This window comes from Narcine bancroftii, chromosome 1, assembly GCF_036971445.1.
Source record: "Narcine bancroftii isolate sNarBan1 chromosome 1, sNarBan1.hap1, whole genome shotgun sequence".
Lineage (NCBI taxonomy): Eukaryota > Metazoa > Chordata > Chondrichthyes > Torpediniformes > Narcinidae > Narcine > Narcine bancroftii.
This window is the reverse complement of record NC_091469.1, coordinates 317,747,413-317,764,434: the sequence shown is the minus strand read 5'-3', so window position 1 is coordinate 317,764,434 and position 17,022 is coordinate 317,747,413. Positions and strand designations below refer to the sequence as shown.

General features: G+C 44.9%; 1 protein-coding gene across 1 annotated transcript in view; it reads right to left on the bottom strand.

Moving 5' to 3' along the window:
- The window catches only part of LOC138747458 (SH3 domain-binding protein 5-like), a 93,088-nt gene extending 77,888 nt beyond the window's left edge, over nt 1-15,200 (bottom strand). The window contains exon 1 of the mRNA XM_069906701.1: nt 14,671-15,200. Within this exon, the coding sequence (XP_069762802.1) occupies nt 14,671-14,742 (72 nt within the window). The 5' untranslated portion in view covers nt 14,743-15,200. The remainder of the gene's footprint in view (nt 1-14,670) is intronic.
- Between the last annotated feature and the right edge of the window lie 1,822 nt (nt 15,201-17,022).

Below are 17,022 nucleotides of genomic sequence, written 5' to 3'. Positions count from 1 at the left end.
TGCCCACGCTCTGTCGTTGTCCAACCCGATCGCCCGCAAACCCTGCCCTCCCGCACACAGGCCTGAGTAAGTATTATGAACTTTAATCTCAGGATAAAACGATCTTCCAATAGTTTCATGTCACAGTGATAAATATATTCCTGGTTAAAAATGGTCCTGCACCTGGATACAAGCTCATTAGGCATAAAACTTGAAAAGTGTGTAAATCAAAGGATATCTGTACCAATGGACAAAGGGCATGGCAAATAACCCTGCTAGAGTTCATGCCCACAATCAGTCACCCATTTGATTGTTTCAGGAATCATGTTATTCTCCCACATTCTCAATAGCCCTCAGATTTTACTATTCGACAGCACATTAGCAACATTTGACAAATCCTCTATAGAGAAATATTATTTATTGAATATTTTATTTCTCATTTGTTCATGCTTCTGGAAAGAGTTTATCCAAAACTATTATTAAACATTTATTTTAATAAGAAAAAGTTTAACATTACATATGTTGAAAGAAGAGAAAACATGCAGATGTTGTTGAAAATTTTCAATAAATATTTAGTTCGGCCCTCGACTTAGTCCAAGTTTTTAATTTTGGCCCTCCGTGAATTTGAGTTTGACACCCCTGCTCTAAAGTCAACGATTGTCCAAAACAACCTCCCTGTTGGTTGGGGAGAAACATGAAAATCGACAAATATCAGCTTTTTAAATTCCAGATCGTTTCAACGTTGGGCACGTTGGACACAAGGAAACAGCAATTACTGAAAGCAAAGGGCACATGAAAAACAGATGTCCACTCCAAACTGCACAATGCATACTGTTAGCAAAAGAGAACCCACTTTTAAATTCTGGGCATCATCCAAATTCAGGAAAGGGTTGAAGGCTACACCTCCCGCCCATCATGAGAAGACTGTGCAATGGGGTTATCCCAGTGAAGACCAAATTAATGTCACATCGTTGCATCATCACTGCTGCAGTTTACTCCAAGTGCAATCCACATGCTGAGTAAATACATTTTTTTAAATTACATTTCAATTTATCAACAAGAAAGAAAATTGATTTTCACAAGAGTATTAGGGCAAAGCTTTGGGAAAAAGGTCGAGATGGTCTGACAGCTAAAGAGATAGATGGCAGATAGAAACAAGCAAAGACAATTTAACAAGAACAGGAAAACACACAAGACAAATCTTCAGAAGAACAGCAATAGATGCAGCAACAAACATTTTCAGTATCTACAAATCGAGGGGTGGCGCAGTTGGTTTTAATGGTTAGCTCAAAGCTGTTACGGCACCAGCGAGCGGGACTGGGGTTCGAATCCCAAGCTGTCTGCAAGGAGTTTATACATTCTCCCATATCTGCGTGGGTCTTGTTGGAATATAGGGTTTAATTAATCATAGAAAATATGTAGAATATATGCTTATGTATTATTCAATTTGTTTACATGAATCCAGTACTATGTAACAATTTAATATTTACCTCATGGTTAAGGGAAAGAGTAATGTAAGTAAGGGGCAGCCACAGTATGTAGCAAAGTTGGCTGATTACAGTAGGTTTAGAATTGCCTGCTCCCAAAATACAAAAGAGAGAATATGTTGAAACAATTTAGTAGGAAGGTTAAGGCAAAAGGAGGTGTTGATGAGCACAGGAGACGATGGCCAGACAAGAACAAAGAGAATCCTGACAGAGACTGTCAGAAACAAAGAGAATGGAAACTAACTCAGTAAGAAGGCTAAGACAGAAGGAGGTGTTGAGTAGAACAGAAGAATATGGCCAGATGAGAACAAAGAAATGATTAGAAATATCTGGGTTATGAATTGATTTCTGATCAACAGGATATTCTGGCCTTGAGGATTAAGATGGGAGCTCTACACCCCAGATATCTGCAGAGCAGGAAATTACTTGTGATAAATCTTATGCAAGAAATCTAGCAAAGAAAGCCAACTTTTGTTCTGTATGATAATGAAATCTAGCAAAGGAAGTCAACTTTTGTTCTGTATGATAAGGTTGAGCTATATAAATTGTAGAGACTGGACAGTAGAGGTCAGTCTTGGGGAATAGTTCACTGTGCAGGTGACCTATGAACTAATGACTGAACCAGAACTCTGTTAAGCTTTATTCTTGTGCTGTGTAATAAACTGATTGTTGAACCGAATACCTTCTCCTATCACTTCATTTAACGAACACGCGCCCCTCTCCCCCGCCCCCCCCCCCCCCCTCTCCCCCACTCCCTCTCCCCCACTCTCTCTCCCCCACTCTCTCTCCCCCACTCTCTCTCCCCCACTCTCTCTCCCCCACTCTCTCTCCCCCACTCTCTCTCCCCCACTCTCTCTCCCCCACTCTCTCTCCCCCACTCTCTCTCCCCCACTCTCTCTCCCCCACTCTCTCTCCCCCACTCTCTCTCCCCCACTCTCTCTCCCCCACTCTCTCCCCTCTCTCTCCCCTCTCTCTCCCCCACTCTCTCTCCCCTCTCTCTCTCCTCTCTCTCTCTCTCTCTCCCCTCTCTCTCTCCCCTCTCTCTCTCCCCTCTCTCTCTCCCCTCTCTCTCTCCCCTCTCTCTCTCGTCCCCCTCTCTCTTCTCGTCCCCCTCTCTCTTCTCGTCCCCCTCTCTCTTCTCGTCCCCCTCTCTCTTCTCGTCCCTCTCTCTCTTCTCGTCCCTCTCTCTCTTCTCGTCCCTCTCTCTTCTCGTCCCTCTCTCTTCTCGTCCCTCTCTCTCTTCTCGTCCCTCTCTCTCTCTTCTCGTCCCTCTCTCTCTCTTCTCGTCCCTCTCTCTCTCTTCTCGTCCCTCTCTCTCTCTTCTCGTCCCTCTCTCTCTCTTCTCGTCCCTCTCTCTCTCTTCTCGTCCCTCTCTCTCTCTTCTCGTCCCTCTCTCTCTCTTCTCGTCCCTCTCTCTCTCTTCTCGTCCCTCTCTCTCTCTTCTCCCCCCTCTCTCTCTTCTCCCCACTCTCCTCCCCCCTCTCTCTTCTCTCCTCCTCCCCCCTCACATTTTCCTGATATCCTTCCTAATATTCAGCAACCAAAACTGCACACAATATTCTAAATTTGGCCTTATCAATGCATTATTCAACTTCAACATAACATTCCAACTCTTGTACTCAATACTCTGATTTATGAAGGCCAACATGCCAGATGCTTTCTTCACCACACCATCTACATGTGACTCCACTTTCAGGGAATTATGCACCAGAATTCCTCAATTCCTTTGTTCTACTGCACTCCTCGATTGTTTACCCTTTAACGTGTATGACCCTTGCTGATTAGTGAAGCACCTCACACTTCTCAGTATTAAACTCCATCTGCCATCTTTCAGCCCACTCCTCTAACTGGCCTACACCCCTCTGCAAGCTTTTAAAACCTTCCTTCCTGTCCACAACAATCTTAGTATCATCTGCATTTTTACTAATCCAATTTACCACACCACGATCTAGAGTATTAATATATATGACACAGCAATGGACCCAGTAATGGACCCTGTGACTCTCCACTAGTCACCAGCCTCCAAGTTGACAAACAATTTTACACCACAACTCTCTGGCATCTCCCATCCAACCATTATTGAATCCATTTCACTACTTCAACGTTAAAACCTTCCTAACTAGCCTCTTATGCAGAACCTTGTCAAAGGCCTTAATAAAGTCCATATAGACAGCATCCACACCCTTCCCTTCATCAATCTTCTCCATAACCTCATCAAAAAAATATGATTTACTAAATATGATCTGCCATACACAAAATCATGTTGACTCCTAATCAATTCCTGGTTATCCAAATCATTGTATATTCCATCTCTAAGAACACCCTCCATTAATTTACCTACCACTGACATCAGATTCACAGGCCTATAATTACCCAGTTTACTTTTAGATCATTTTTTTTTTAAACATTGGAACAACGTGAGCTCCCCTCCAATCCTCCAGCACCTCCCCTGTGGCTAATGACATTTTAAATATTTCTGACAGAGCCCCCACTATTTCTACACTAATCTCCCTCAAGGTCCTAGGGAATATATTGTCAGGATCCGGAGATTTATCTACCTTTATTCTCTTTAAAATAGCCAGAACTACCTCTGTACATTTTCCATTACCTCATTCCAAGTATTCCTTACTTCACCTGACCCAGTATTCCTTTCCTTGGTGAATACAGAAGAAAAAAAATTCAAATTTCCCCCATCTCTTCAGACTCTTCACAGAGCCAACCCTCCTAATCCTCAAGGGGCCCAATTTTTCCCTCACTATTCTTTTACTTTTAACGCACCTGTAGAAACTCTTTGGATTTCCTTTTTAACCTTGCCTGCCAAAGCAACCTCATATCTCCTTTCTTTCTTTAGATTTTTTTTGCACTCTTTATATTCCTCAAACACCCCATTTATTCTCTGCTGTCTATACCTGTTGTCCACATCCCTCTTCCTCCAAACCAAACTCTCAATATCCCTTGAAAACCAAGGCTCCCTATATTTTCTAACTTTCCCTTTAATCTTCACAGGGAAAGACCAACTCTGTACTCTCAAACTTTCCCCTTGAATATCCTCCATTCATCTGTTGCATCCTTCCCAGAAAATAAATGATCCCAATCCACACCTTCTAAATCCTTTTGCATCTCCTCAAAATTAGCCTTGTTCCAATCAAGAATCTCAGCCCTATCCTTCTCCATAATTGTTGTTGCACTTGCCGACACCATGCTTGCCCAGGATTCCTGGCCAGGTTTCTTAGTCTTTGCCGACGCGAGCGTTGAAGTCGCCAAGGATGACAACCTTTTCGGCTGTAGGGGTGCGTTGAATGAGGTTGCGCAGGTCAGTGTAGAACTTGTCCTTTTCTGCTGGTTCCGTCTGGAGGGTTGGAGCATAGACACTGATGAGGGTGATGCGACGCTTGTTTTGAAGGGGGAGTCGCATAGACATGATCCGGTCCGAGTGGCCTGTCGGGAGGTTTTCGAGTTTGGAGGCAATGGAGTTTTTGACCATGAAGCTTACACCAGATAGGCGTCATTCATCCAAAGGCTTGCCAGACCAGTAGAGTGTGTAGCCCGCGCCGCGTTCTTGGAGGCTGCCTACATCTGCCAGGCGGACTTCACTGAGAGCGGCTATGTCGATGTCAAGTCTGAGGAGTTCATGTGCAATGAGGGCAGACCGACGTTCAGGTCGGTGGCTGTCAGCCTTGTCTAGCATGGTTCTGATGTTCCAGCATGCTAGCTTGAGTTTGTGAGCATCTTTTGAGGGGGAGGACGTGGAGGGGGAGGACGTGGAGGGGGAGGACGTGGAGGGGGAGGACGTGGAGGGGGAGGACGTGGAGGGGGAGGACGTGGAGGGGGAGGACGTGGAGGGGGAGGACGTGGAGGGGGAGGACGTGGAGGGGGAGGACGTGGAGGGGGAGGACGTGGAGGGGGAGGACGTGGAGGGGGAGGACGTGGAGGGGGAGGACGTGGAGGGGGAGGACGTGGAGGGGGAGGACGTGGAGGGGGAGGACGTGGAGGGGGAGGACGTGGAGGGGGAGGACGTGGAGGGGGAGGACGTGGAGGGGGAGGACGTGGAGGGGGAGGACGTGGAGGGGAGGACGTGGAGGGGGAGGACGTGGAGGGGGAGGACGTGGATGGGGAGGACGTGGAGGGGGAGGACGTGGAGGGGGAGGACGTGGAGGGGGAGGACGTGGAGGGGGAGGACGTGGAGGGGGAGGACGTGGAGGGGGAGGACGTGGAGGGGGAGGACGTGGAGGGGGAGGACGTGGAGGGGGAGGACGTGGAGGGGGAGGACGTGGAGGGGGAGGATGTGGACCTGTCCTCGGGCCTGCGCAAAGGAGCTTTTAGGTGGAGTGCAGTGCGCGCAGTACTGGCCCCACCCTTTACACCCATGGTTCGTGTGCCGTGGCCAAGCAAGCTGGGACGTGGCAGCGAGGTTCTTGGGTCGTAGGTTTTATATCGGAGTGGCCTTCTCCTATGCAGGTTTCTTACCCAGGCTGGAGGGGTCTGCCTCCCCTCCTAGGTCGGTCCATACTGCCCGGACCGGGGCCGAGGCTGCCGCTGCTTTCCCTGTACCCGGACTGGGGCCGCCGCCTCCAACTTTTTGCCCAGACCGGGGCCTCCGCCTGCCTCACTCGACCGAGGCCGGGGCCGCCGCCTCCCCTTTGCTCTTGCCCAGATTGGGGCCGCCGCCGCCTACCCTCTGCCCGGACCGGGGCCAAAGCCGTCACTGCTTTCCACGTGCCCAGACTGGGGCTGCCGCCTCCAACTTTCTGCCCGGCCCGCTCTACAACTAATAGTGTTATGATCACTCGACCCAAAGTGTTTCCCAACACAAACCTGAACTCTGACCCATTTCATTCCCTACAGGAGATCCAATACAGCTCCCTCTCTCATCAGTTCTTCTATGTATTGATTTAGAAAACTTTCCTGAACACATCTGGCAAACTCCAACCCATCCAGCCCTTTTACAGGATGGGCATCCCAGTCAATGTGTGGAAAGTTAAAAATCTCATACAATCACCACCTTTTGTTTACTATATATATATATATATATATATATATGCTACCTCCTTACAAATTTTCTTCTCCAATTCCCGCTGTCCATTAGGGGGTCTATAATACACCCCCATGAGTGTTTTCATTCCTTTCCCATTCCTCACTTCCATCTAATTAGCCTCTCTGGACGAGCCCTCCAATTTTCCCTGCCATAGCACTGCTGTAATGTTTTCTCTAACAAGGAATGTGACTCCTCCACCTTTTATCCCCCCTGTTCTATCACACCTAAAGCAACAGAATCCTGGAACATTCAGCTGCCAATCATGTCCCTCCTGCAACCATATTTCACTGATGCCTACAATATCATACTTCCATGTGTTGATCCATACTCTAAGCTCATCCACCTTACACACTGTGCTCCTTGCATTGAAATATATACACTTGAGAGTTTGGCCCCCACGTTCTCTCCTTTGATCACCATCTACTTTTACCCCCACCTTCATTAATTTTAAAAATCTGATTCCTCTCTTCCTTCAAATCTAGTTGTCCTTCTACCCTGATCTCCATATTATGATTCCCACTGCCCCCCCACCTCCGCCAAACTAGTTTAAACCCTCCTCAACAGCTTTAGCAAACATGGCCACCAGGATATTGGATCCCCCTCCAGATCAGGTGCAGCCCGTCCTTTTTGTAGAGGTCAGATCTTCCCCAGAGTTCCCAATGGACAACAAATCTGAACCTCCACACCAACTCTTTAGCCACACATTCATCCACCACATCTTCTTATTCTTACCCTCTCTGGCACATGCCACAGGCAGCCATCTTGAGATTACCACCCTCGAGATCCTGCTTTTTAACTTCTTCCCTAATTCCCTATATTCTTCCTTCAGGACATCATCCTCATTTCTATCTATGTCATTGGTCCCCATGTGGACCACGACATCTGGCTTCTCACCCTCCCCCTCCAGAATGCTCTGTACCCAGAGATGTCCCTGACCCTGGGACCAGGGAGGCAACGAACCATCCAGGAGCCTGATCTCATACAGCAAACCTCATATCCACTCATCCAACCAACGAATCTCAAATCACTATCGCTCTCCTCTTCTCCCCCCTTTCCTTCTGAGCCAGGAGGCCAGCCTCTGCACCAGAGCCATGACCACCTTGACTTGACCCTTGTAGGTCACAACCAACAGTATCCAAAATAATATATCTGTTGTTGATGGGGACAGCCACAGCGGTACTCTGCACTGTCTGACTCTTCCCCTTCCCTCTCCTGACAGTCATCAAGCTACTTGCCTGAATGCTCCTCTCTGCCACTACTTCTGCCTCCCTCAAGATCCTCAGTTCATACTGGAGAAGTATATTAATTGGATTAAAGCATTATATAAGGGACCGTTAGCGAAAGTGACAGTAAATGGACATGTATCAAAGCATTTTAACTTAAGCAGGTCAACGCGGCAGGGATGCCCACTATCACCTTTATTGTTTGCGTTAGCTATAGAACCACTAGCAGAATTGATAAGAATAGATAATAATATAAAAGGAATAAAAATAAAAGACAAGGAATATAAAATCAGTCTATTTGCGGATGATGTTATAGTGTACTTAACAGAACCAGAACTATCAATAAAAGAATTATATAAGAAATTGAAGGAATATGGAGAAGTGTCGGGTTACAAGATAAACGTAAATAAAAGTGAAGCAATGCCTATGAATAATGCGGATTTCTCAAAATTTAAGAAGGAATCTCCATTTAGATGGCAAATGCAGGCAATAAGATACCTAGGTGAACAAATAAACAAAAATCTCGGCCAATTATATAAACTCAATTATTATCCACTAATGAAAAAATTACAGGACGATTTAGAGCATTGGAAAGATTTACCACTAACGCTAATAGGAAGGATCTTCTTCTTTGGCTTGGCTTCGCGGACGAAGATTTATGGAGGGGGTAAAAAGTCCACGTCAGCTGCAGGCTCGTTTGTGGCTGACAAGTCCGATGCGGGACAGGCAGACACGATTGCAGCGGTTGCAAGGGAAAATTGGTTGGTTGGGGTTGGGTGTTGGGTTTTTCCTCCTTTGCCTTTTGTCAGTGAGGTGGGCTCTGCGGTCTTCTTCAAAGGAGGTTGCTGCCCGCCAAACTGTGAGGCGCCAAGATGCACGGTATGAGGCGTTATCAGCCCACTGGCGGTGGTCAATGTGGCAGGCACCAAGAGATTTCTTTAGGCAGTCCTTGTACCTTTTCTTTGGTGCACCTCTGTCACGGTGGCCAGTGGAGAGCTCGCCATATAACAGGATCTTGGGAAGGCAATGGACCTCCATTCTGGAGACGTGACCCATCCAGCGCAGCTGGATCTTCAGCAGCGTGGACTCGATGCTGTCGACCTCTGCCATCTCGAGTACTTCAACGTTAGGGGTGTAAGCGCTCCAATGGATGTTGAGGATAGAGCGGAGACAACGCTGGTGGAAGCGTTCTAGGAGCCGTAGGTGGTGCCGGTAGATGACCCATGATTCGGAGCCGAACAGGAGTGTGGGTATGACAACGGCTCTGTATACGCTTATCTTTGTGAGGTTTTTCAGTTGGTTGTTTTTCCAGACTCTTTTGTGTAGTCTTCCAAAGGTGCTATTTGCCTTGGCGAGTCTGTTGTCTATCTCATTGTCGATCCTTGCATCTGATGAAATGGTGCAGCCGAGATAGGTAAACTGGTTGACCGTTTTGAGTTTTGTGTGCCCGATGGAGATGTGGGGGGGCTGGTAGTCATGGTGGGGAGCTGGCTGATGGAGGACCTCAGTTTTCTTCAGGCTGACTTCCAGGCCAAACATTTTGGCAGTTTCCGCAAAGCAGGACGTCAAGTGCTGAAGAGCTGGCTCTGAATGGGCAACTAAAGCGGCATCATCTGCAAAGAGTAGTTTACGGACAAGTTTCTCTTGTGTCTTGGTGTGAGCTTGCAGGCGCCTCAGATTGAAGAGACTGCCATCCGTGCGATACCGGATGTAAACAGCGTCTTCATTGTTGGGGTTTTTCATGGCTTGGTTCAGCATCATGCTGAAGAAGATTGAAAAGAGGGTTGGTGCGAGAACACAGCCTAGCTTCACGCCATTGTTAATGGAGAAGGGTTCAGAGAGCTCATTGCTGTATCTGACCCGACCTTGTTGGTTTTCGTGCAGTTGGATAATCATGTTGAGGAACTTTGGGGGACATCCGACGCGCTCTAGTATTTGCCAAAGCCCTTTCCTGCTCACGGTGTCGAAGGCTTTGGTGAGGTCAACAAAGGTGATGTAGAGTCCTTTGTTTTGTTCTCTGCACTTTTCTTGGAGCTGTCTGAGGGCAAAGACCATGTCACTAGTTCCTCTGTTTGCACGAAAGCCGCACTGTGATTCTGGGAGAATATTCTCGGCGACACTAGGTATTATTCTATTTAGTAGAATCCTAGCGAAGATTTTGCCTGCAATGGAGAGCAACGTGATTCCCCTGTAGTTTGAGCAGTCTGATTTCTCGCCTTTGTTTTTGTACAGGGTGATGATGGTGGCATCACGAAGATCCTGAGGCAGTTTACCTTGGTCCCAACAAAGCTTGAAAAACTCATGCAGTTTGGCATGCAGAGTTTTGCCGCCAGCCTTCCAGACTTCTGGGGGGATTCCATCCATACCTGCTGCTTTGCCACTTTTCAGTTGTTCGATTGCCTTATATACTTATTTCAGGCATTGCCAATACAACTGACAGAAAAATTCTTCAAAGAGTTAAAGAAAATAATAAGGAAATTTTTATGGAGAGGGGGGAAACCGAGGATAGCACTAGATAAATTAACAGAATGGTATAAACAAGGAGGCTTACAATTGCCAAACTTTAAAAATTATTATAGAGCCGCACAATTAAGATACCTATCAGATTTTTATCAAACAAGGGAAAAACCAGACTGGACGAGATTAGAATTAGATAAAATAGGGGAAAAGATACCTGAACACATATTATATAAATGGGATGAAAAATTGGTACAACATAGAACTTCTCCAGTATTACATCATCTCCTCAATATTTGGAAGAAGATTCATGTAGAAAGAAATAAAACAAATTATCAATTACCAAAACTAATATTGACGCAAAATAAGTTACTCCCTTTTACAATAGATAACCTTTCCTTTAGAGAATGGGAAAAAAAAGGGATTAAAAGAATAGAAAATTGTTTTTCAGGAAGTAGATTCTTATCCTTTGAATAAATGAGAGATCAGTACAATATAACTGGAGATACAGCGCTGGCATATTACCAACTGAGATCCTACTTGAAGGATAAATTAGGAAGCAATTTGAGTTTGCCAGAGGGAAGTAGCCTTGAATATGTGATTACAGATACAATGTTAATCAAAAGATTTATAACAAATATGTATATTAAACTGCAAGAAAAGGAGAATAAGGAAACAAATGGTAAAACTAAACAAAAATGGGAACAAGATTTAAATATAAAGATAAAAAAGGAAACATGGGAGAAATTATGTTCTGGAACGATGAGAAATACAATAAATACGAGGCTACGTATGATACGATATAACTGGTTACACAGACTATACATTACACCTCAAAAGTTAAATAAATGGGACCCAACAATATCTGATAGATGTTTTCGATGTAAAAAAGAAATGGGAACAACAATTCATGCAATCTGGACATGTGAGAGAGTAGAAAAATTTTGGGAAGATCTCAATCAGATATTAAATAAAATAACTGAAAACAATATACCAAAGAATCCAGAGATCTTTCTCCTAAGTAACATAAAAAACAAAGAATTTGGAATTGATTTGGAGGTTGCACAAAAAAGATTTGTTAAGATAGCTCTAGCCATAGCAAAAAAATGTATTATGTCAACCTGGAAATTGGAAGATAATTTGAAAATACAACAATGGTATATAGAAATGAATAAATGTATTCCATTAGAAAAAATAACATATAGTTTAAGAAATAATATTGAAATATTCAAACAAATATGGGAGCCTTACATTAAATACAATAGCGAAAACCTACCGGGGACAAGCATTACCTAAGTTGATGGAAGGAGAAGGAAAGAAAAGAATGGACTCAGTAGAATTTCTGGTGTATTTTTGTTGAATGACAACATTGTCTGACTGGTTTAATGTAACCTAGATTGTATACCTAAAATGGATGGGAGGGGGGGTGGTGGGGGGGTGGCTTGGGAGGAGGGAGGGGGGGGGGAGAAAAAGTCACTGTATATGTGTGAAAAAGAAAAAGTGTGTATCATGGCTAATGTGATTTATGGTGTGAAAAATAAAAAAATTAAAAAAAACAACACCCTGCCGCAAGTACCTGTCCTAGCGGAGCAAGATGTTGATTTTACCATCACTGATGTCAAAAAAAAAAGATCCTCAGTTCATCCAACTCCTGCTCAAGTTGTCAGGAGCTGCAGCTAGATGCAGCTTTTGCCGGTGAAGTCATCTGGGATAACTACGCTGTCCCAGATTTCCCACATCCTCTAACCCAGGGGTGTCAAACTCAAATTCACAGAGGGCCAAAATTAAAAACTTGGACTAAGTCGTGGGCCAAACTAAATATTTATTAAAAATTTTCAAGAACATCTGCATGTTTTCTCTTCTTTCAACATATGTAATGTTAAACTTTTTCTTATTAAAATAAATGTTTAATAATAGTTTTGGTTAAACTCTTTCCAGAAGAAGCATTAACAAATGAGAAATAAAATATTCAATAAATAATATTTCTCTATAGCCTTTAAGCTCCTTTTAAATGTATTTTTTTTCACAAGCCAAGTAAAAAAATAACAACTTGCTCAATGAAAATCCAATCTTTCAACTATGAACAGTCCAAAGTTAACCAAAGAAAATATTAATCCAAGCTTAGCTTGCTACACTGTGATTTACTCTGATGCACCTGGGTCTAAACCAGATACTTGGCATCTCTTCTTAGATGCAAGTTCATCAAACTCTGGGGTCAGAGTTTACCTCCCACCTGTGTTGAAAGGTCCTGTTTTCTGTCTTTCGTTTGGCCATTTTTCGTAAGGGGTTTATTACATGTGAGTTGGGCGACAGGTCACAGATGCTAATGAAAGTAAAGAGAGGAGGTGGTGGCGATTAGTGGGCTGACGGGCCGGCGCCAACACATTTGCAAAGCATTCTGGGATTTGTAGTATTAGCTGTCCATGCGCTATACTGGCGCGGCGGCCAGCGGGCCAGCTCTAATACATATTTGATGTGATCTTGCGGGCCAAATATAATTATATCACGAGCCAAATTTGGCCCGCGGGCCTGAGTTTGACATGTGTGCTCTAACCAGAGAAAACCATTGCCCCAGCTGACTCCATTACCTAAATTTAATTAAAGGTTTAAACTATCTCACCTGGCCTTACTTCTCTGGTAGCAAGCAAGCTCTTTCTCAGCCTCTGCTCGCCGAGGCCGCAAGATCCACTCCTTCTCTCGGCCACACACTCCTTTTATTGAGCCCTGCTAATTAACTCAATTACCAAATTAATCAACACAAATCAAAACTCAGCTTAACCCTTTGACCTCCGCACCCTTTTAAACTGCCCTCCAACCACTCGTTACTCACTTGCTGCCCCTCTGACTCCAACCTCAAATGACTGAGCCAACACTCTCCTTAAAGAAGATTCACAGTATGAGGTCACAAACCACCAGATTCGAGGGCAGCTTTTTTCTTGCTGTCACCAAACTCCTAAATGAATCCCGCACTCGGCTTTTTTCTCTACTAACTAATCTCTCTTTCACTCTGAACCTTTGTGCTGGGATTTACTTGTACTACATACAAGATGTCTGCTCACAAAACAATCCCGATCACTGCATTACCACATGTGACAATAAACTTTAACTTGTTAATGCAACGGGAGAGATTTTTGAATAAAGTTCAAAGTTCAGATTTACTATCAGAGTGCCATCCCATACAACCCTGAGGCTTTTTCCTGCAGGCCGGACAGAATTTCTAACAACCTGCAGTGTAAGTGAACTGGACTCAGGAAAAGATACATATAGAAAAGAGAGAAATGTAAACAAAGAAAGAAATATAAATAAACTGACTCTGCAAATACAGTTAAAATTATGCAAGTCATCCTTTTGATAATGACACTGGCAAATATTGAAGGGCAAGTTGACTGGAATACAGTGATGCATATTGCAGATTATAACATTATTCAGTATAAAAATCAGATTCTTCCATGATTTAAGTAAGAAAGCTTTTGGATTACAGTAATGAGGACTGTACTGCAGTTAATAGAAGTGTTACTGTAAACTATAAACATAATGGGCTTGAATACAAATCATAAAATGTAGTCTTACAGAATAAAACAAGTGGATTGTCAGAAATGTTGTTAGATTGAAATATTGGTTATGAATCATGATAGAGGATTTTATTCTAACTTATATATTAACTCCTCTTCAGTGTAAATCACTACTTTCATGCAAAACCTAATAGAGATGGAATTATTGTTGAGAGCTTCTACACAGTGAAGGATCAGCATTTTCCCCTCTTGCTTGACTTGGTGACCTATTGAGGCTGACTGAAAACAATACATCATTGGAGATTATAACAAGGGAGTAGATGGTGCAGCAAGGATTGAAATACTGAGGGAGCATACCTATAATAAATAATTATAACGAGGATCTCTCAGCAGAAGAGTAGGGAGATAGGAATATACTGAATAGTGCAGGCAGGGGCGCTTCCTGTACGTGATAGAAATGGTCAGCATAGAATTTAACGTTCGGGTTCGCCGTGAATTGACAGGTTATGGCTTTGTGGCTCTCAGCTTTATCACCGTGTGATATGGGGGTTCGCGGAAGCCTTGCTGTACTCAATAGATGATCTACTCCCTGCAAATTGTAATAATGGGAGTTAAAAATCAATTCTGACACGGTGGACCTGACTTGAGATTGTAACAAGGTTAGATGATACTCGAGGCGAGAGCGGGGTGCACCGTGAGCCAGGACAGAGAAGGCATTGGCAAAAGCCGCTACCAGACGTGTCCTGCTGCGAGACTGGATCATTTAACGAGTCTGGTCTTCCATTAGTTTTAGGAGAAATAACAATTCTGGCCAGGACACGGGGAGGAGACGTTACTGTCGAATCCAAAAGGGGTTGTTCGTAACCCTGAATCGTATCACTCGGTTTTTACAGGACACAATTCATTCTGGCTGCGGGACAAGACCAAGGGAAGGGGGGGGGGGGGGGGGGGGAATCCACGAATACATCAAGAATGACCTGAATTCTCGGATCCACTTCTTCGTCCTCTGCCACTTCCAACTTCTCCTTCCTACTCGACACTCCGTCCATTTTGCGGCTGCCCACGTTATACCCTCACGGCTTGACAATTCCAAGAACCGAGATGAAAGGAAAACGGGAAAGGGAGGGACTGGGGAACCGACGGGCCGGCCCAGCGGTGCGGACTCACCAGCCAGGTCGCCGCCGCCCACATCTGGCTCGCATTCTCAATAGGAGGGGGGGGGGGGGGGGGGGACACAGACTCCACTGGTCCCTAAAAACCGAGGCCCCGCCCCCCAAGATTAACAGTAATTTTTTTTAATTGCTCAGAGAAACTCCCGTCACTTGGACCCCCTGAAAAAATCCCGGTGGTGGTGGGGGGGAATGAGGGTGGGGACGAAATGCAGCCCCAGTTCTCAGCGCATCCTTCGCCCGGCAGCGACACAATGGGCGACGCTCCGCAGGCAACTCGGGCTCCGGCTGTCACCGCCGCGACAGCCGCAGCCGCCTGACTCCACCTCTTCCTCTCGCTCCCAGCACTTTGTTCCAGCGAAGGAAGCCACTGGGCTCGCTGGAGGAGATAGGCTGCCTCCCAATGGACCTCTAGCTCATTGCCTCCCACCCCAATTTAGTACATCTGCACCTGATTGTCCCTCTTTGGGGGAGGAGGGGAGAATTTAGTCGCATCACCGCTCTTGGCAGCTACAATGCTCTGCCAACCCAGGTCCGGGTAATGTAGGAAAAGGAACACGTCAATTATGTGTGTGTGTGAAATGCCACCTTCATGTGTGGCCTTCCCCTGCCATCTTGTTGGTACGTTTCCCTGGGCTGCGATGAAGTGTACCTGAGGTGCACTTTTTAATGAAAACTTGTCTGAAAATCCACTGGCCCAATGGATTTATCCATGTGCCTTGCTATCAGATTATATTTTATTATCTTGGCAGGAAATACAAGGGGTCCACATTCCCAATGAATCATTGAAGATCAGAATTCAGGATTATGGGGAGCAGGCGGGCAAGTGGGTTTTCGTCCCTGATCTTATTGAACGGTGGACCAGCCTCCACAGGCCAGATGACCTGCTGTTTCTTATTTGTGCCATCGAATCAATACATTTCCCTTAAAAGAGCATCAACGCTCCTTCTCGTGTTTCCTCAAAGTAATAAACCCACGAGCATTTGAGAGGCTGTTATGCAGAACCCAGTCTCTTGGTGTCCAGTGATGGCAGGACATCAGTAATGTGTAATCAATGTCGAATGATTAGGCCAGTGGTTCTCAACCTTTCTCTTTCCACTCACATCCCACTTTAAGTCATCCCTAGGCCATCGGTGCTCTGTGATTGGTAAGGGATTGCTTAAGGTGGGATGCAGGTGGGAAGAAAAAGTTTTAAACCCCCTGTTTTAATCGTCCCTCATTAACTCGTAATGTGTGGACGGTTTCAGAACTCCAAAGGAAATGGGAAAATGGCAATTTTTCTCAAGCAAAATATTTCAGTCATAATTGGGTCCAGAGCAGTGATTCTTAACCTTCCCTTCCCACCCACATCCCACCTTAAGCAATCCCTTAGCAATCACTGAGCACTTAGGGCGTAGGGATTACTTAAAGTGGTATATGAGTGGAAAGAGAAAGGTTGAGAACCACTGGTCTAAATAATAAACCCACGAGCATTTGAGCGGCTGTTACATAGAACCCTGTCTCTTGGTGTCCAGAGGTGGCAGGACATCAGTAATGTTGAATGATTAGGCCAGTGGACTTTCCCCACCAAGTCTTTGTGGTGACTGCCCTGAGAATTAGTGCATCCCTCAGCACAAGCTCCCGCACCATGGAATGGATCAGTCAGCAGCTCTCACTTGCTGACATTTCCTTACGCAGGAAGATCAACAAGTTTCAGGCAGTCCAAAGGCCATCTTAACCGGGTTGATGATCTCAGTCCCTGGGAACCATCCAAAGATCACAGAGTTACACAGCTGCATCAACCGCTATCTGTACTGAGGGTCTGTGTTCAGGAGTCACTTACTGTTAACTTGAAGTTGAGGCAAAAAATGCTCTGCAATGTAACCCGCATCAAATCAGTACAACTATCAACTCAGGTAATTGATTTGAAATTAACTTTCTTTCAATCCCATGTAGTCTCTTTCGCTTCCTTTATTGCTAGACGATCATTATTGATGAGATGGAAAGATGCTGTCTCTCCTTCTCATACCCAATGGTTATATGGCATGATGGCATGTCTAACATTGGGGGAAAAAAAATCAGATGTTCCTCTAATACAGGTGTGTCAAACTCAAATTCACAGAGGGCCAAAATTAAAAACTTGGACTAAGTCGAGGGCCGAACTAAATATTTATTGAAAAT